The sequence below is a fragment of the Octodon degus genome, unplaced genomic scaffold (genome assembly GCF_000260255.1).
Source record: "Octodon degus isolate 3935 unplaced genomic scaffold, OctDeg1.0 scaffold00008, whole genome shotgun sequence".
Lineage (NCBI taxonomy): Eukaryota > Metazoa > Chordata > Mammalia > Rodentia > Octodontidae > Octodon > Octodon degus.
In genome coordinates this window covers 2,444,398-2,464,762 of record NW_004524584.1, presented here as the reverse complement: position 1 = coordinate 2,464,762, position 20,365 = coordinate 2,444,398, and the positions used below count along the sequence as shown (strand labels likewise).

The following is a 20,365-nucleotide window of genomic DNA, read 5'->3' as shown; positions in this document are numbered from 1 at the left end:
CCCGTGCGATGATGGAGGCATCTGTACATGTGTTCAGGAGCGGAGAGGTGTATGGGTTGAATTAGTCAGGGAAGACTTCCTGGGGGAAGTGGTGTGTGAGTAGACTTTTGAAGAATTCAGTAGGCAGAGTGCCAGGAAGCCTGCAGACTGTGGTGTTTGGAGCCACTTTTCTGCCAGTAGTGTCCAGGGGATGTGGCGTCACTGGCAAGGGATCACTGGGAGTAGTCTTTACCATGTCAAGAGAACCTATGGGCTGCAGGCTGCCCCAGTGGCCTAGCCGTGCAAAGGGAAAGAGCGTGCTTGGCCTTGCAGATGCCTCTCATCCTCCCCCTACCCTCTCTCTCATCTTCACCTCTGCCCCCCTCTCCGTTGTGGGCTCACAGCAAACTCCTGGAACCGCGCAGGCTCAGCTGGCACCCACGCATGTCCCAGCTCCCCTGGGCCACCAACATGACTGGGCTGAGCTCTATTTTCCTCATGGGTAAAGGGAAGCATATACTTCTGAAGAAGAAAAAGGTTTTGGTATCAGGCATTGAACTCATGACCTTGTGCTTGCCAGGCAGGTGCCCAAACAGGTGCCCAGGCAGATGCTGCGCCACTGAGCTAAATCCCCAGCCCTGAAAAATAGATTCTATCAGTGCCTACTAGTTTTACATGATACTGGGTTTCAGTGTGAGTTTTTATTCATGCATGTAATATACTGTATGTGATATATTTTGGTCATGTCCCTCCTTTAGGGACATTACCCTCCTTTAAGGGGGGGTATTATTACTCTCCTTTAAGGGGGAGCCCTCATTCGCCTGATCTTATCCAAGATTAGTCTCCCTGCTACTTTCATGCCATTTTTTTCCTCTGTCTTTCTTTAAAATCCCACACATTAGGGAAAACATTCAATGTTTGTCTTTGAGTCTGGCTTCTTTGCCGTAGCATGATCTTCAGTTCCGTCCATTTTCCTGCGAGGACGTAACTTGTTCATCTGTACAGCTGAACAGTACTCAACTTCCTTGATTGATTCATATGTTGAGGGCACCCAGGCTGGTTCTGAATCCTGGCTATTGGTGTGGACTGGGCTGCAATGCGCACGAGAATGCAGGCAGCCCCATAGGATGCTTTATTTTTTAAAGACTCCCTTATTTTATCATTAAAAAAAAAAACTTTTTTTTCATGGTGTGCTTTAAATCCTTTGGGCATGTACCAGGGGTGAGATAGCTGGATCATGTGTAGTTACTGGGCCAATTTACATTCCCATCAGCGGCCAAGAAGACCCCCATAAACTCCCAGCCTCACCAGCATTTGTTAGTTTTTGTGTCCTTGGCGACAGCCATTCTGACTGGGGTGAGATGCAGCCCCACTGTGGGTTTGACTAGTGTTTCTCTCATGGTTAAAGGTATTGAACATTTTGATGTACTGGTTGACTATTCTTCTTTTGAGGAGTGTTTGTTCAACTCAGTGGCCTGTTTATTGATTGGGCTGTGCAGGTATGTTTCTTTGTTTTTTTAGTTCTTTATATATTCTAGATATTAACCCTCTGTCTGAGGAGTAGCTAACGAAGATTTAGCCCTGTTCTGTGGGAGGTCTCTTCACTGTTGTTTCTCTCACTGTGCAGAAACTGTTTACCTCACTGCTATTCCATTTGTTCTTGTTTTCTGTGAGGATATAATTCTATTCAGGAAGACTTTCTATCTGTTGTGAGGACCAGATGTGGTCCCCTACCTCCAGCAGACAGATCAGACTGACAGCTGGAAGCAGCAAAAACAGGACATTTAATTTTCCAGATCTTGTAAGAACCGGGGCGCTGCCCTAACAGAATAGGCTGACACTGGAAGAGCCCTTCTGTGAGCTGTTTAACTCCTAGCACAGTCCCCTTCCCTCTCCTAGTGTGGTTTCCTTCCTCCCTTCCTCGTGGGGCTTGAGTCCTGAGGTGAGAGCGGACAACCTCCCGCTGGTGCTGAGCCCGTAGCCCACTCCCTCTGTAAACCTTTGTGGGTTTTAAAAGCATGTGATGGAACTACAGAAGATAGCTTCTTAACTGCCAGTGCTTTTGCTGTCAGAGTTAGCATAGTGAATTCCATACTTAGTTACGCTTCCCTCTCACATGTAGGGCCTCGGTCGCATCCTCAGGCTACCTGACCTTCCCCTGAAAATAGACCACTTTACAGATTTGTCTCTCACACCTATTATTTCAAGTGTTTCCACTTGTTTGATGCTTTCATCAGACGTGTAGCAGTTTCAGGTCTTTGACCCATTTTGAATTGGCTTAATACGGGACAAGAGATAAGGATCTAGTTTCAGTCTGCCACATAGGGGCATCCAGTTGTCCAGCGCCATTTGTGGAAGAGGCTGTCTTTTCTCCATCGCGGTTCTTGGCTCCTTGGTGCAGAAGCAGATGGCTGCAGTTGCATGGGCTTGTGTCTGTGTTCTCTGTTCTGTTCCCTGGTCCTCGTGTCTGTTTTTGTGCCACTACCACCCTGCTTTTGCTACTATGATTTTGTAATGTAATTTGAAGTCCGGTGTTGTGAAGCTTCCCTCCAGCCTTTTCACTCAGGAGTGTTTGGGTTATTCTGGATCTTTTGTGTTTCCATGTGAATTGTCATATATGGTTTTTTGTTTTTTTTTTTTTTTGTTTTTTTTTTTGTTTTTTTCTAGTTCTGAGAATATCATTAGAATTTTGCTGGAGATTGCATTGAAGCTATAGATGGTTTTCATTCAACTCATGAACATGGGAGGTCTTTCTACCTTCTCTATCTTCAGCTTCTTTCTCTAATGTTCTGTAATTTTTACTGTAGAGGTCTTTCCCCTCCTGGGCTACATTGATTCTAGGGGTTTTATTTTGTTTTAACTATTGTGATTGAATTGTTTTCTTGATTTCCTGCTCAGTTAGTTCTCTCTTGTATAGAAAAGCTATTGATCTTTTAATGTTGATTTTGTATCCTGCTACTTTTGCTGAATTTACCAGCTCTAAAACTTTAGATTAAGTCTTTTACAATCTCCAAATATAAGGATAATTTGACTTCTTCTATTTGTATGTGAAAAGGACTCGCTTTTTTTTTTTTTTTTTTGTGGCCTGCTCAGCTGGCCCTGGAGGCAGGGCTGGCCTGGGATGTGGTGCTGGGGATGGAAATACAGTGGCTGCTCTGGCCTAAGCTTGCCTAAGCAAGCACTTTAGACTGCTGAGCTATCTCGCTGGCCCAGGGCTTGCTTTTGAAGGTGACTCTGAGGCATGAACAGGCTTGGTCTCAGGGTGGCCTCTGGGAGCACTGTCTAGCATTGTGGACAGTAGATTCTTGCCTGCTGCCTATGCCCTGCAGTGAGCACAGGCCAGGGCCACCAGCCTGGATTGATTGACTTTTTCTCCAAAATTTTATTATCTAAAATTTCAAATGATTTATTTAGCAACTTAATTTATTGCTGTATTTGATTTATTACACATTCATGCTTTTCATCTTTTTTACCATTTGGATAGTCCTGGTGCTTATTGTTGTTTTGTTTTTTGTGGTACCAGGCATCAAACTCAGGACCTTGCACTTGCCAGGCAGGCACTTATGCCACTGAGCTATCTCTTGGCCCAGTGCGATTCATCTTTTTAAAAATGCATTTCAAACTGTATAACAGACCAGTGAACTTCACCCAACCACTTCCCTCCTCAGCAAGCATATCATTAACCTGGATTCAAATAATATTATTGTGACACTGAGATTTAAAGGAGGATTAAATCCAAGGCCTTTGCTCCAAGCTACATCCCCAACACTTTTTAAAATTTTTTATCTTCAGACAGCATCCTGCCAAACTTCTCAGTTGCCCAGGATGGGCTCAAACTTTTGATCCTCCTACCTCTGCCTCCCAGATTGTTGGGATTGCATGCCTGTGGCCTATACCTGGCTTGAAATTTGTATTTCTTTTCTTGTTTTTTTGAGTCAGGATCTCCCTATGTAGTTCAGGATAGCCTTGAGCTCTCTGCATAACCCAGGTTGGTCTTGAACTTGAGGCATTCTTCCTGCCTCAACCCCTTGAGTTTTAAGATTACAGGTGTGCACCACCACACCTGGTAAAATTTTAATTTTGATCAATGATAAACAGACCACCTGTGGAAAAGAAGAGTAGGCAGAGGGGACAGTTACCAAGGAAAATGACTTGAGTGTTGGCACAGAGCCTGGGAACTATGACTCCAGCCATGGGCTCTTGAATCCTGATGGTCAGATCCCTCAGCTGGGGCCCTGCCCCCTCTCTTGCCCTTTGGGCCAAGTCCTGCTCATCTGTCAGACTTGCTATAGTTGCTTCATCCTCCAGGAACCTTCAGTAAACCTATCTAGACTGGGGTGGGAAATGTCCCTTCAGTCCCCAGATCTCTTGGGGTAACAATGGCTACTCCTTGCACCCAGCTCATTTTTCTCTGCATGGTCCCTTTGCTCCTTGCTCTCCCACCCAGTCCAGGCTGCACAGAACAAGGCACCCAGTAGAAGACTGTGGCAGGGATAGGGAGAAAGGCGGGGTTGGACCCAAGGGAGGGGCAGCTCAGGGGCTCAGGTCATGTTTCTGTGTGTGCTTCAGCCTGAAGGGTATCGGTCATGTTTATTGTTGGTGACAAGGCCTGGTGCTGGCTGAGGGATGGGGCCTTTCCTGCTGTGAGAACCTGCTGACCTACTGGCCCTGTCTTTATCTCTTCCAGTGTCCGAGGGTGACTGGAGTCAAGGCACACACCAACAAAAGCAACCCGAGGCAGGTGACCCTGGACCTACAGATATGGTGAGCCTCTGTCCCTTGGGGCAGGGTGGGGCCAGGTGTGCACCTCTGGAAGAGCTGGTATGAATTCCCTCCCAGACCCACGACCCCAGCCAGGCTGGGGCACCAGGGCCTGGCTGGAGCTGGGGAAGGAGTGTTGGGAAAATGGTTGGGGGAGTGACTGGTCCCAGGGAAGCCACTGCTGTCTGACCATTGGCCCAGCCCTGGATTTTCTTACCCCATGGCAGCTGTGGATTCCAACAGCTCAGCAGCCGAACCTCCTTGGAAACCAAGGCTAGAGAGACAGACTAGCTGCCACAGAGAGGATGTGGCTAGAGGGAGAACTGTGTGACAGGAGGAAGAGGGGACTCGGGTGAGGGTTGGGTCTGTGGCACTGCAGGAAAGTAACAAGGAGCCAAGGCACATGCATGACTAATTCAGTGGGCTTGGGCAAGGGCACGTCTCTCATAAGGCCTTGAGTCAGGAAGAAGATTCCACCCAGGAGTTTTCCAGGAGATGTGAGATGGGAATTGTGCTCAACAGGACAGGATCTACTCCTCAGGGTCCAGAGCGTTGCTCTTCCCTTTCAGTGTCTCCTACTTCCTGACTTGGCCCAGTGCTGTCCTTACCTGGATTGAGAACATACTAGGGAGGCAGGAGCTAGTTCTGAGACCACTGTCCCATTCAAGAGCTGACCTCTAGTGTGTTGGGATGATGCCAGGCAAGCCTGTGCCAGTCTCAGCCACAGGTCTGTGCATGAGTAACAGGAACATGTGGAGGTACCTGGCCCGCTCAGACTCTCAACAGTGCCTGCAGTCGCTGTCTTCCCATTTACCTGCCTGCCCCACCCTTCAGAAGGGACACTCGGGCTCCTCTGCCCATGTCCTGCAGTGTGATGGCTGCCCTCTCCCTTCTCTTAGACTTCTCCTTCAGCCCTCTGACAGTCTCCTGAGCTTCATCTACCCTGTGCCTAGCAACTGCTGAGAACCACCAGTAAGGTCAGGCTTCTGTTCTTGCAGCCTGAGATCTTGTTACCCTTAGGCAAGGGCCAACCTCTAATACCCTCAGCAAAAACCTGGGGTGATGGCTGGGTCTAGGCAATGGGGGCTGCTCCTGTGTCCTCGAGGTGGATGCCTGGGCAGAGACAGAGCAGGGATGCAGCAGTGGTGGAGGGCGCAGCATAATTACCCAGAGCCCTGCCTTTTCCGCTGTGGGTATCACAGGGCAAGTGCGCTATCATGCTCTTCTGATCCCAGGTCAGACTGGCTATGCCGGGGGTGCCAGGTGCAGGATCCTGGGTGGTTGCCTCATGGCCTGAATCTGAGCAGAGCTGAAAAATGCCAAGGCTGTTGGGGTAACCACACGCTGAGTGACATAGTTCAGGCGCAGTGGCCTGCAGTGAGGACTGGGGCTCTGTGTCATACCGGGCAAGCTTCCCACCCTCTCTGAGCAGGTACACCTGCCTGTCTCTTCCCCCCTCCTATGTCAGCTACATCGGAGACTGTGAGATCAGTGTGGAGCTGCAGAAGATACATGCCGGTGTGAATGGCATCCAGGTGGGCTGGTGTCAGGGAAGGGGAAGCCAGCTTTTGCTGGGTGGGCGGTGAAGTTAGGGATGACACTGAACACAGACTGGCTACATGGCCAGAGGTCCTGCCAGGCAGCCCCAGTTGCCGCTCTGCCCATGGCCCACAGTCTGTCTTTGTTTGCAAAGTCCCCAACACTCACTGGCTGCTGGGGGTTGGAGGGGCCCAGATGTTTCTAGGCCTGTAAAACTGAGGTGAACCCAGGAGGAAGATCCATGTGGGGTTGGAAATTTCTTCTGGGTCCCTTCTGTCTGGGCCAGTGAGTTCACAGCCTATTGTGCAGTCCCACTGTGTCCAGGCTCCCGTGCACTGAGATCCCTTGGTGATGGCAGTTGGGCTGGGGTGGGTAGTCCTGACACTCAGGGAGGGTGTGGGATAGGATGAGGCAGAAATGGCCTTGGCTGAGCACAAAGGACACTGAAAGAAAGGGCCTGGGTTCCTCACATGTTCTTGTACCTGTCTAGTTGCAGGGTACCCTACGGATCATCCTGGAGCCCTTGTTGGTGGACAAGCCATTTGTGGGGGCTGTGACTCTATTCTTCCTTCAAAAGCCAGTGAGTCCCAGGTCTGGAGCAGGCCCTCTGCTCCCTGAGAGCAGGCACTGTCCATTGGGCCTCAGATGCTGTGATTGAACCCAAGAACAGACTGCCTCCGCCCACAGTGGCCTCTCTGCCTCATTATCTGGCCAGCTCTAGAAGTTAGACATAAGTTGATGACTTCCCATTATGAGGGGTCATGGGTGGCCTGAAGTGTTGCTGAGAAAAACTGCAAGCCTATTAAAAGGCTAGCCCAGCCAGGGCCACATAGGCTGGGCCCCTCCCCTCCTGGGCCTGACCCCACATTCCATCCTGAGCTCCACACTGGTCTCACAGTCTCCGATGTAGCTGACATGGGAGAGGGAGAGACAGGCAGGCCTACCTGCTCAGAGAGGGTGGGAAGCTTTGCCTCGTATGACACAGAGCCCCAGTCCTGGAGTTCCACAGCCTAGAGGCCTGAGAGTCAGACCAGTAGGTGTCCTTAGCTGTCATACTCTGAAAAGGACCTCTTCCCACTGTCCCAGCAGGGTTCACTGTTCAGGCAGGAGCGGGCATCTCAGCCCTGGGCTCCCAGCTCTTAGTAGCCTCACAGCCTCCCTCTTCCGGCAGCATCTGCAAATCAATTGGACAGGCCTGACCAACCTGCTGGATGCACCCGGAATCAAGTAAGTGCCAGGACTTCAAGGATTCAGGTATGGGGCCTTCAGGGCCCTTCTGTCAGTCAGTGCCAGGAGCTACTCTGCATGTGGGGAAGAGGGCAGGAGAGGCGAGCAGCAACAGAGGGAAAATGCTTCGTGTATCTGAAGTGGGAGCTGGGGCGGGAGGCTCACTGGGTTGTGCAGCCTCTGAGAGCAGGTATTGGCACAGCATGTGCACCTGTACACACATACATAGTATAGGCAAGAAGTGCTTTGCTCAGTGTTAGGCTGCAGGATATCCAGGCCCCTGTCCTGGGCAGGGGAAGGGGAGTGGCTCTGATCAGATGAGATGTCCTAGAGGAAGCTGAATGGGCTAGTGAGGGGTGAGCACAGCCCCAGCCAGTTCTTGGCTGTGCCACTTAGCTAATTTGTGCCTGTGGACAAGTTACTTGACCTCTCTGGGCCCCTCCTCAGTAATGGGGGAGGCTACTGCTCTGTCTAGAGGTCCCTGCAGGAGCACTCAGCTGTGTTTGTGGGGAGCATACTGAATCTGGACACATGCAAGTGTCCCCTGCATTTCAGCCCCACGCCTCCCCACCCACCCAGGCACATGGTAGGGAGCCCAGTGACCGTGATGGCTGCAAGCACAGGTGTGGGAGGAGCTGGCTGTTACAGCGGTGGCCAGTAAGGGCAGACTGCTTTCAGAGCCCGCCTTCCTGGGGCCAGGTGCTCAGAGGAGGGCTCCAGCCCCACTGGCCACCCCTCTGGGAGGGAGGACAACTGGACTGGCCAAAGGAGTGTCAGCTGTCTTGCCACATACTTGCTCAGTCACTACAGAGCTCCTCACCGATCTTGCCATTCTGAAGAGAATGAAGAGAATCTAGTGCATTCTTTATTTCAAAAAATATTTCTTGAGCATTTAATGTGTTCCAGTCCTACCTAGTCCCTGTCCCTGCCTCCCTGTAGCAGGGAAAGGGCAGCAGGTAAGCAAGACAATATCCATGTGACATGTGTAGGGGACATTTCATGTGGATGAGGCACTGTTCTCGGCACTTGTATCACCTCCTCCTCGTGTAAGAATGCTGGGAGACAGACACCGTTATTTTCACTGTCAGAGGAAACCAGGTCCAAAGGGGGGAGCGACTTGCGCAAGGCTGCAGAGTGAGGGCTGGAGGAGCTGAGATTCCACCCCAGTCCCTAGCATCTGCTCTGGGGCAGAGGGGTTCAGGGAGCGTAGGTGAGGGCTCGGCCACTTGGGGCAGGATGCCTGGGCCTGTCAGTCCGTACAGCCACCCTCACCTCCCCCCAGGCTGGAAGGGCTGAGGGTTGCCTCTAGGTGGGACCCCTGCAAAGCTGAGCTCTTGGTTCCAGCACTGAGGGCGGACGATGCAGGTGGTGTGGGGGAAGTGGTGTCACCTCTGCACAGCTGGTCATATCTTGATCCCAGTGAGGTGTCAGATGGCCTGCTGGAGGACCTCATCGCTGCCCACCTGGTGCTGCCCAACCGTGTGACTGTGCCTGTGAAAAAGGGTCTGGACGTGACCCACCTGCGCTTTCCTCTGCCGTGTGTGAGTGCCCCGCATCTGCCGCAGAGCCCTGGGCCCGTGTGGAGGGGCTGCTGGGGGGTGGGCATACTGAAATGCTCTCGGTCCTCTTAGCTCTCAGCTTGGTGGCTGCAAGCACCATGGGGTCTACCGAGAAGGATTCTTGGTTAAACCCAGGCTCGTCCATTGTGAGTGCCAGGTACTAGTGTTCCCCACGTCCTGCAGCCTGCTCTGGAGGCCCCAGGGAGAGCACATGGCCTCCCTCCAGAAAGTGCCCTGGCTATGGGCAGAGCCTGACGGGGCTGGCAGTTGGGTCCCAGGATAGGGAACGTGCCCACCTCTGCCTTTGACACCAGAGCAGGGCCTTCTGCTCACACTCGAGCTGCTGCCCACTCCTGCAGGGCCAGGCCCGGAAGGACAGGATGGCCCAGCAAGAGCACATCTGCCCTCAGCCTTCCCGCGAGTGCTCCCTGGCTTTAACCCACACTGCATGCCCAACACTCCAAAATAACAATGCAAATACCACCACCCGTGTCATAATTACCAAAGCCATTTTATCTTTAACAAACACCTGTGTGAACAAGGGATGTGTGGCATAGCACAAGGTGTGTGTGGGGTGATGGCACCCGCAGCCAGCACTGCCCACGGGATGGCACACAGATTTGGAGAAGAGGGGCTGCTAGGACTCAGTCTCCCTGCAGGATACTTCTCAGGTGACATGGCTGTTGGCACAGGAGGGACAAATAGCTGCAGGTGAATGCAGCAGCACTCTGGCTCATGAACACTTTTATTTGCAAACAGAAGTATTTGGCAAAGTTTTTTTTGTTTGCAAACTCTGCATCAGGTAACAAACGTGACTGTGGCCATCGTTCCCACACAAACACAAACATGTCCCATCTTTTCCAAATTTGTAGAACAAATTAAGGTCGTGAGCCAAGGCACCACTGTAAGCCCTTGGGGTGGCAGTTTGGAGGGGGGCTGGGCTGGAGCACTCCAACGTGGAGAGAGCCTGGGGCCTGGAGGGCTGGTGTGGCCGGGGGAGCAGCTGTGAGCCCTGAGCGGGGGCATTTTCCAGGGGGTGATCAGGGTCCACTTGCTGGAAGCTGAGGACCTGCCCCAGACGGACCACTTCCTGGGGCTTGGATGCAAGTCAGACCCCTACGCCAAGGTGAGCATTGGCTTGCAGCACTTCCGGAGCAGGACCATCTACAAGAATCTCAATCCTGCCTGGAACGAGATGTTTGAGGTGAGCCTCTCCTTGCCCCTCCAGGCTTCACTCGGGGGCTCACTGGGCACAGCTGGGAAACATGGGTATCACAGGGCATCATTGGCCAGTGAGCGAGTCCCGGAGACAGGCAGGCAGGCCCGTGCAGTTCCCGCTTCCCTACAGCTGGCTTCAGAGGCGGGCTGCTCTGCCGCCCCCAGCCCCCATTTGCAGCCTACAAGCAGCCCCTACCTTCTTTCCCCATGAGTCATCTTTGTTGGAAGCTTTCAGATCAAAGAACAAAGTCCCTCGGGCAGTTGTGCCTTACCCCTCAAACACAGGATCTGGAGTTCTTAAGTCCAACTGTGGTTTTCCTATGTGAAGGGCAGGGCCCAGAAGACCCTGCGGTTCCATGTTCTAGGGCCACCTCCTAGGTGCTCTCTCCACCCTCCCCTCCACCCATGTGTCATCCACATGCTCTGTCATCTGGTTGGAGGTAGTGAATGCAGGGTGACAGAGGCAGCTCTGTTTCCTGGCCCATGCCTTGTGTTCTGGTGTCCCATGCTGTGGGGCTAGGGAGTGTGAAGAGTAAGTGCACTCAAAGATTTACACCTGAGGGAGAGTGGGCACCAGCCACCGTGCCCTAGGCCCCCACTGCCAGGCGTATGCATGCGTTGCCTCTAATCCTGGCAGCCTGCAGGGGTGAGGCACTGCTCCCTTCTTACAGGTTGGGTTCCAGCGCATTGAGACAGCTAGAGACCTGCTAGGGTACCAAGCCGGCATTTGGCTCCCTCTGGGTCATAAGATCTGATCCAGCTGTTGTGACCTGCAAGCCAAGACATTCATCTGTCTTTCCAGTTCTTGGTGTATGAAGTCCCTGGTCAAGACTTGGAAGTGGACCTGTATGATGAGGATACTGACCGGGATGACTTTCTGGGCAGGTGAGGAGGGGTGAGGCTGGGCTGGGGCTCTGCACGAGGCCATGGGGCACAGGAACCCTGCTCACAATGCTGACCGACCTGCAACCTTCTGGTGACTCTGACATGGCGACTGCACCCAGACATCCTGCCCCACCATGCCACAAACCCTCCCACATGTGTCTTGAGCCCCATCTCTGATGTAGGCTGTTGGAGTACAGAGAGGACCCCAAGATCTGTGCTTCACTTTTCCCCCAGAAACCTCTTGGAGCAGGGAGAGAGGCTGGCATGGATAGCCACGTGCTCGATCCCAGGGAAGCCTGGCCCTCAAGGATATGGAAAGATTGGAGTGGCTGGGGTAGGGCTGGCTAGCATAGCCTCAGAGTCATGTGTCTAAAAAGTCCCACTTCCAGGATCCTATAGAATAAGAACACGAGTATTTAAAATGCTTATTGTAGTATCTATGGTAGTAAAACAAACCTCCTCCCCACCCCAGAGACATGGCCAGCTGCGGAGGGCCAGCAGATTGTTTGAATACCCTTGCCACTGCCAAGTTAACAGAAAATTCTGCAGCTTTCAAAACTAGTAGCATCTGTGTGTACTAGTGGGAGGCCACCTGGGGTGCATTAGTAGGTGGGGAGCACTGTGCAGTCCTCATTTTCCCAGGAGAGGTTCCCAAGTGTGCATGGTCACCTGTGTCCATGCGCAGAAGAAGCATCACAACAGGTGTCGGCACCCTCGCCTCGGGCAGGGGTGCTAAATCTATGTGCCCTGTACTGTTGCACTTGTTTTTGTGCATATGTAACATAAAAAGAAACAGTGGGAGAGATGCACTCTAACAGCTGAAGAAAGTTTGCCACCAGGTCTTAGCACTTTTATCTTCATCTTTTTGTTTGTTTGTTTTTGGAACTGGGGATTGAATCCAGCCCTTGCGCTTACTAGACAAGCGTTTATTCTACCGAACTATCTCCCCTGCCCCTATCTTCATCTTAATGAAAATTAAGTTGCAATTTTTAGCGTGTGCAGGTTAGAATTTTAGTTTGTGGCCCATGCCTTGTGTTCTGGTGCCGAGCTCAAGCACCTTTCAGAACTGCACAGAAGTGACGTGCTTTCTTCTGGCTGTCAGGACTTGCTGGTGGGCTTTGGTTCAGGGTGGTCTGAGGGATGGGATATGGGAGTGACCACCTCTCACATACATGCCACCTGCACTTAGCACTCTGAATCAAATGGGGCAGTTCATCTGTTAAAATGACTGCAGGAGGTGGTGCTACAGCATTCAAAGGGCACAGGGCTGGGAAGCCAAATTCCTGCAGTGCACGAGCAATTTTGCACAATGAAGGATAATCCCACCCCAAATAGCGGCAGCACTGCTGCTGAGCAGTCCAGAGGCACGCGCGCAGCATCCTGTGCTCCTGTCTGGGCCTGGTAGCCATCTGCCTCAGGGGATCCCATGCCCAGTGCCTAGTGGATCAGCCTAGATGGCCAGCTGATTGTTTATCTGAACTACAGTTGGTTTTCTGTTGGCTTTTTGGGTTATAGAAAATCCAGTCTTACTAGCCCCACTCAGGTACTTGAAAAGGGTCTCCAGGACCTGTGGATTGCTCCCTCTGAGTTGTGCTGACCGTCTCTCCCTGTGTCTTCTAGCCTGCAGATCTGCCTCGGGGATGTCATGACGAATAGAGTGGTGGATGAGGTAGACCTGGTGCCCATACCCCTGGGGGTTCTCGGTGTGGCTCCCTTCCTGCAGACAGCTCTAGCAGGGTGCTTCCACCAAGCCAGTCCTATGAGATGGGCCCCTTCTGGACTGCACACGTGCCCATCCCCAGGGATAACCTGAGTGAGACACAGATCAGTCCAGGGATTTCCTGCCCCCACCCCCAAGCCCAAGGAGTAAGGACGCCCAGCAGGGGGCAGTCACATCACAGGGGAGGGCAAGTTGAGCCAGCATTTTCTATCCCGAAGTATAGTACTTCTGCCCTCCTATGGCCGTCTCTGCCAGTCCTGCTGAGCCCATGCTGTACCGTCTGGGTTGGTGTATATTTTCCCTGAAGCCCATTAGGTCCGCCAGGTCCCAGAAGTGACTGACTCCAAAAGGCTTTACAGCATGTCCCTGTCTATGTCCTGCAGCTTTTTCTCTTCCTCCTCTTCCCAGTGGTTTGTCCTGAATGACACAACTAGCGGACGGCTGCACCTGCGGCTGGAGTGGCTCTCACTGCTCACTGACCAGGACGCACTGACGGAGGTGAGCGCCAGGGGCTCCCTAGCAGAAGAGGGTGCAGTGTGCTGGTGCAGTGTGTGCGAGGGGAAGAAGGGAAAGGGATGAAGGCCTCGCTTCTTGCTCATCTCCTAGACAGCGTCACTCACCCTCCTTTCTCCACTCAGGGCAGCCCCAGGGTACCTCAGCAACAGCCTCTGAGCATCTCCATCATTTTCAGGAAGAATGAGGTCCTTAAGAGTTCTTGGGTCCATGCCTGCCATGCTAGGTCACAGGAAATGTACTAAGTTCAGTTATTTTCTTAGCTGCAGCACAGGTCTCAGTAAGGGAGAACTATAGCTAGGCTGGAGTGTGAGGGCTGGCTTCCTCCTGCCATGATAGGCTTCTCTAAACCAGTCTGTTTCTCTTGCTGCTGGGCCACTCAGTGAGAGCTTGTGTCTGTTTTCAGGACCATGGTGGTCTTTCTACTGCCATCCTTGTGGTCTTCTTGGAGAATGCCTGCAACCTGCCGGTGAGTGGTGACATGTTCAGAGTGTCACACACATAGTATATATCATTTTCAAATTTCTAAGGTGTTGATTTAACCCTGATTCTTGTGCTACAGAGAAGCCCTTTTGACTACTTGAATGGTGAATATCGAGCCAAAAAACTCTCCAGATTTGCCAAGGTAAGCATGAATGGGCCAAACTCAAAGGACAAAGCACCCATTTCCTCCAAGTACCATGGGATAATAGGGGGTGCAGGTGCCCTTCATTGTCTCCTGTGGCCCAGCACTGGCTTGGAAGCTCCTCCCCATTCATTATCCTGATGACTATAGTCAGTTTTTATTGCCAATTTATATACTCAGATTATCCAGAAAATTATGTGCCTGGGTCTCACAATGAGGAGCTGAAATTTGACTCTACTCTGTTGGTTTCCATAGCCCCAGGGAAAGATCCTGCTCCCAGCCAAGCCAGGCTCTGGCCTAGGCCTCTGATTTGTAGCTTAGAGCCTCTTCCTGGAGTCAGTACAGTCCTGCAATAATTGTATAATTATGGCCTAGAAAGCCAGGGAGTCTTCTCTAAGGGAGGCAGTTGCCATCCCAAGTGCCACTGATGGTTGATGTGGGGGTGGAGGTGGGACCTCTAGCAGACCCTGATGGCACCATCTTCAATACTGTGGGGTTTTCTGCTTCACAGAATAAGGGTAGCAGAGACCCTTCTTCCTATGTCAAGTTATCTGTAGGCAAGACGACATACACGAGTAAGGTAAGTTTGGAATACAGGCCTGGGACAAGGAAATGAGCAAAAGGGAAGGAAATTGATTTACACTGAACACCTAGTAGGCACCTTATTTTAGTAGGCCTCACAATAACTTCACAAAGTAGTTTTATAGTTCGAGCTCTGAGGATCAGAGACACTAAGTGACTTGCCCCAGAGCAGTCCTGCAAAGCAGTAGAGTTGGGGTTTAAGCTTAACCATGATTCTAGAGCCCGTCTCTTTTTCCACCACACCATGAAGCCCCCAGTCCAGCCACACACAGCCTGTTGGCTCCACTCCACCACCGTGAGCTCTCACCACAGTACATTTTTTTAGGTCCCAGTAAAACTTCTGGTAAAGCCCTCCTTGCCTCCTGTCCTCATGCGTCCCTTGGCTGGAGTGTGTAGGTCTGACCCCTGGGTGCAGGTAAGGTTCCCATTGGTGCACAGTGGCCAGACCGATGAACCTGACCTCTCTTGTTCTCAGACCTGTCCCCACAGCAAGGACCCTGTGTGGAGCCAGGTGTTTTCCTTTTTTGTGCACAACGTGGCAGCTGAGCAGCTCCACCTCAAGGTTTGTACCTGGGGTCTCAGGACGGAGTTGGGAGGGCTTCTAAGCCATGAGTAGGTGCCAGCAGTATTTAGTGAGCCACTGGTGTGTGGGAGAGGGCACAGAGGCCCCAAAAGGCCACATCTCCTTGAGGCTCGTGCCCAAGGTCATTGTATAGGAGGCTTTGGGAAGACAGCCCCCCCACCCCCAAGTACCTTGGCTGTAGCTGCAAAGGGATTTTATAGTTGTTCCACAGAACCCAGTGTGGCCTATGTTGTTGTCTGTGAAGCGTGTTACAATGGAATATTTTTCATTTAATCTTCATTAAAAAATCTATTGCAAGAAATTAGCTCCTTTTATATATAAGCAAATAGATGCTAAATCAGTGATTTGCCCAAGATTTCATGACCAGGAAGTGGTGAAGCTGGGATCCTTTGGGGTCCTGAGTTGTACCTGGATGTCTCATGAAGCAGCACAGCTCACTGGTCCCTAAAGCCCCTGTGGCCCTGGGCATTTGCCTGACTGGCTCCAGAACAACCATATTCACCTCTGTTCTGTGTCATTCACTTGCCCTGACCGTAGGCAGAGGCCAGGTCTAGCCTAGCCCCATTCCCGTTTCCAGAAAAGAACTACATCCTCCTCAATATGGATTGAAGTAAGCCCAGACTGGCTGGGGCCCAGAGGGTAGTGGTGGGACAGGTAGAGTTTACCATCCTCTAATTTTGTGACTGGCTGGCCCACTGCCCAGGTGCTAGATGACGACCAGGAGTGTGCTCTGGGAGTGCTGGAGTTCCCCCTGTGCCAGATCCTGCCCAGTGCGGACCTCACCCTGGAGCAGCGCTTTCAGCTGGACCACTCAGGCCTGGACAGCCTCATTTCCATGAGGCTGGTGCTGCGGGTAAATCCTCCTTGTCCTCTAGGGACCAGGAAGTGTGCAGTTCTGGCTATGGAGCAAGATGAACTATCCCAGAAGCTCTAGACAAGCCGTTTTCATCAGCTTAGGAATGCTGCCTTCTCCCATCTCTAAGCTCTCACTGTAGAGCTCCTAAACTGGGCCAGATTCTCAGCTTCTTTCCCGTTTCCCATTTATTTCCTCAGCACTTTTTCATAGAGATGGCACCTTCATGGATCTCAGTGTAACTCCTACACTGACTCAAAAATAGCTTCACTTTTATTTTTCAGTTTTCTCTTTTTAAAAAGAATTATTTTTTGCTAATTTGGTTGTATATTTAAAAAGATGCTCACTTCATTTTGACATAAAAGATCTTTTAGGATACTTAGATTAGCGTGTTTCTGTAAATGAAATTCCCTGGTGACTGATGACTGAGGGAAAAAGGAAAGCAGCACAGTGGTGGGGCTTGTGGAAGTGGTGGGCCTGGTCTATAAACTACCCTGTCTTCTGCTTCCAGTTTTTGCGCATAGAGGACCGAGAGCTGGGGAGTCCGTATACAGGACCTGAAGTCCTAAAGAAAGGCCCTCTGTTCATCAAGAAGGTGGCTACCGACCATAGCCCCCAAGCCCCACACCAGGGAGAAGGCCCTGCAGACTTGCTGTGTCCTCCAGACCCCGTCACTGACACCATGGATGCTTCCAAGAGCACCCTACCCACCACCACTGCTGCCAACCCTGTAACCCAAGAGACCGAACCAGAGCCCAAAGGCAAGGACAGTGCCAAAGGGTTCTGTGAGCCCATGGGGAAGAAGAAGAGCTCAGCCACCATCTTCCTGACTGTCCCAGGCCCCCATTCTCCAGGGCCCATCAAGTCACCTAGACCCATCAAGCCCCCTGCCTCCCCATTTGCATGGCCGCCCAAGGGTCTGGTTCCCAGCATGTCCTCGCTCAACTCTCTGGCCTCCTCCTGCTTTGACCTGACAGATATCACCTTCAACACTGAGTATGCACCCCTCTGCTTAATCTTTTCTAATATCACCCGATAAAAAATGTTTCCCTGGATGGAATGGTAGATATGAACTTAAACATCTGTAGAAGATCTGGATTTCCACAGAATACTGTATCTTTATGACAGGCAACATAATGTGGTAGGAAATACAAGACAAGTAAGAGAGCCAGTCTGTCTGCTTATGGCTCTGGCTACGTATAACTATAAAACAAAGGCTGGGCTGCAGTTCATGTCCTTTCTAGCAGAAACATTTCCTGAATTCTAAAGCACTATGGTATAATTGTATGAAAAGCTTAAGACATGGAATTATGTAACAAGTAGCTGCCATTTATTATTTACTATAGACTTAAGATTTTATGTGATTTAATTCAGTCTTCACCATAACCCCAAGAGAGAACTTAATATAAAAATCTGACCCAAAGCCCTACAAGAATCTGTGATACAAAGGCAGATCCATTTTGGGATTCATGTTCTTCCTGCCACAAAGTAGGATAGCTATTTGATGCTGGGTGGACCCAACTTCCAACTAACTGAAAGGAACTTAGTAAGAACCCACATGGTCCTATGAAGTAGGACATAATTGTTTTGAGGGGAAGTTGTCAACACTTGTTATGACGAAAGGTGACAAGCTCTTTCTTCACAGAGTCGGCAACTGCAGACAGCGAGGGCTTGGTGAGATCCAGCTCACAGTGCGCTACGTGTGTCTGTGGCGCTGCCTCAGGGTGCTGGTCAATGGCTGCAGGTAAAGGGATTCTGGGACAGTTTTGTTTTTTTTTGTTTTTGGCTGGCTCAGGATGCCTTCAGGGCAGGTCTGGTAAGGCTTGAGGTTCTGGGGATCGAACCACAGCATCCTGAGCCTGACTGCTTTGTTTAAGCAGGCACTTAAACAACTGAGCTAATGGGCAGGCCCCCATGGGACAGTTTTTTGGGAAGCATCAGGTGACCATAAATCAAAGTTTGGGCATTTGGATCAATAGCGAAGGCATGTAATAGACCTGAGGTAGTAAGGTATTGGGAAGAAATAAGACTTGAAGGCCCATTTGCCCTGAGTGGTGACTCACTGATGGTGGTGATGGGCTCGGGAGCCAAGGGCTGTGTTAAGACAACCACTGCAGGGCTGGTGAGATGGCTCAGTGGTCTAAAGCACCTACTTAGAACAAGCTTAGCAAAGCACAGGGACCGCAGTTCAATCCCCCAGCACCACATGCCAGCCAGCCCCACCCCCTGGTGGGCTGAGCTGGCCACACACACACAAATAAATAAAAATTAAAAAAAAAAAATTAAGACAACCATTGCAAAACTGTCTTGGCTAAAGCTAAGAGAAATTCCCAAGCAGAAACACCTTAGATGGAAAGTACTCGGTCTACCTCAACCCAGATAAACATATTTTCAAAATTATACATCTGATACTTTGTCCTCTAAATTGTGGGGACTTTCATGTTTTGTTTATATAGACCACAAAAGGTATTTATTGTCAGGCTCATCGAAAGGCAGATGTTTAGCTGTCTTCCAAATGACTATTTTCAATGTTTGAAACCCAAGAGGCCTTTTCTCCCCACAAATTAGAAATCTGACACCATGTAGCAGCAGTGGAGCTGATCCCTATGTCCGCATCTACTTGTTGCCAGAAAGGAGGTGGGCAAGTCGTAAGAAGACCTCAGTGAAGCGCAAGACCCTGGAGCCCCTGTTTGATGAGACGTAAGTGGGCTGTGTGTCTACTTAGAGTGCAGTCCATTCAAGCAGCTGCTGAGTACTGCATTGGTGCCCGGCCAGCTACCAGGGCTGTTCACCATGGTCGAACTTAATGAAGCCTCTATATACTTTTAAATGGGAGAAAAGGGCTACCAGGGCAGTTCATCAAAAAGGCTACCCACATTAACAGCCATTGAGACCAAAGTGTTCCTGATTATGGAATGTTCTATACTTGTTCTCTTTAAATATTTTTTGGCAGCAACAGGATTTCAATTTGATCAAAATTTGTTTTCTGGAGGATCTGTTGTTAACAGAACCTAAGGACCTAAAATTTCCTCCAAGGCTCAAAACTTTTGGCCCTCCTGCAACATAAGAGGCAGGTGAGACCAGTTATTTCTCTTCTCCACCCATGTCCTTAGGAATAAAACTGGTTGGCAGATTCTAGTCACATGGCAAGTTTTATTTGAAATATTTTCAGTCTTGATAAACTACAAGCTGCTGAAGTAAGAATTTCATGGTTACTTCCTACTGTTTCAGAATCCTAAGATAATCTATTTTAGCCATCTGAGGAAGATGGCACACCTTCTAATTTTGGTCAATACTTTAATAGAGTTGTAGCTGATTTCTTTTTGACCATGTCTAAGAACTACTATGTTGTTTCAAGAGCTATACGTTGAGTATGTTAATGAAGGCTGTCAGGAAAAGAATTTACCATACTTTATGCTAGGCACCACTGTATAGTCTAGAGCCATACAAGAGACTTTGACCCCAAAGACAGCTCTATGCTATGTAGGATTGAAGGGATAGGTTTAACATTTGATTTTTAAGACAATCCGTTAGTTTCTCAATTCTTGCAAAAGAATCTGGAAGACAGACTTGTCCACCTCCACCTCAAAAATAAACCCAGATAGAAGGGCTCCAGCTTCTCTCATGAATATATGACAAGGATTTTGCTGCCTACTCCCCAGGAGGTGGCTGCTATTTGTCGAGGTACTTTTCAGAAAGGCTGTTCATAGTCCCAGGGTTCATGAACAACACAGGACAGTAATTATCTATAATCAATGCACTAAGGTACTCAATTGATTAACTGTCAGCCAGTACTATTCTAGATGCTCATCTGGGGCTCCAGTGGGGTAGTAGTAGATAAAACATTTTAAAATTTCAACCACAATAACTGAAATATGTAAATTTCTTGAACTTTTTGCTTCTTAAAGATTTGAATTTTTTGTTCCCATGGAAGAAGTAAAGAAGAGGTCACTAGATGTTGCAGTCAAAAATAGGAGGCCACTTGGCTCACACAGAAGGAAGGAGTTAGGAAAAGTAAGTATACAAGACACAGACTATTTGTATCCTGGTGGTAGAATACATCGTTACACAAATTCTGAAAAAAATAATTACATTTAGTACTAGAACCTACTTCAAAATTTAAAAACCTTTCTGTTTTCATATTTTTTAAAGAATACAGAAATGTAAATTAATATGATAAACTTTTAACTCAATCCAAGTTTTTAACATTCCACATGTATTTGAACAACCTAGCATGGTACTAACTTCCAGGAATATGCCGGGAGGACCCACCCAAAAATGTATTTGTGTAGGACTTCGTACCTGTTGTATTTTACAAGCA

General features: G+C 50.0%; 1 protein-coding gene across 1 annotated transcript in view; it reads left to right on the top strand.

The window, feature by feature from the left end:
• The window catches only part of Esyt3 (extended synaptotagmin 3), a 49,269-nt gene that overhangs the window by 23,305 nt on the left and 5,599 nt on the right, over positions 1 to 20,365 (top strand). Inside the window, exons 4-21 of the mRNA XM_012517506.2 lie at positions 4,667 to 4,743; positions 6,209 to 6,275; positions 6,770 to 6,859; positions 7,451 to 7,506; positions 8,927 to 9,047; positions 10,099 to 10,269; positions 11,086 to 11,168; positions 12,789 to 12,837; positions 13,297 to 13,386; positions 13,808 to 13,870; positions 13,964 to 14,026; positions 14,538 to 14,606; positions 15,084 to 15,170; positions 15,895 to 16,044; positions 16,556 to 17,040; positions 17,690 to 17,788; positions 18,613 to 18,744; positions 19,953 to 20,058. Of these exons, the coding sequence (XP_012372960.1) occupies positions 4,667 to 4,743; positions 6,209 to 6,275; positions 6,770 to 6,859; positions 7,451 to 7,506; positions 8,927 to 9,047; positions 10,099 to 10,269; positions 11,086 to 11,168; positions 12,789 to 12,837; positions 13,297 to 13,386; positions 13,808 to 13,870; positions 13,964 to 14,026; positions 14,538 to 14,606; positions 15,084 to 15,170; positions 15,895 to 16,044; positions 16,556 to 17,040; positions 17,690 to 17,788; positions 18,613 to 18,744; positions 19,953 to 20,058 (2,058 nt within the window). The remainder of the gene's footprint in view (positions 1 to 4,666; positions 4,744 to 6,208; positions 6,276 to 6,769; positions 6,860 to 7,450; positions 7,507 to 8,926; positions 9,048 to 10,098; positions 10,270 to 11,085; positions 11,169 to 12,788; positions 12,838 to 13,296; positions 13,387 to 13,807; positions 13,871 to 13,963; positions 14,027 to 14,537; positions 14,607 to 15,083; positions 15,171 to 15,894; positions 16,045 to 16,555; positions 17,041 to 17,689; positions 17,789 to 18,612; positions 18,745 to 19,952; positions 20,059 to 20,365) is intronic.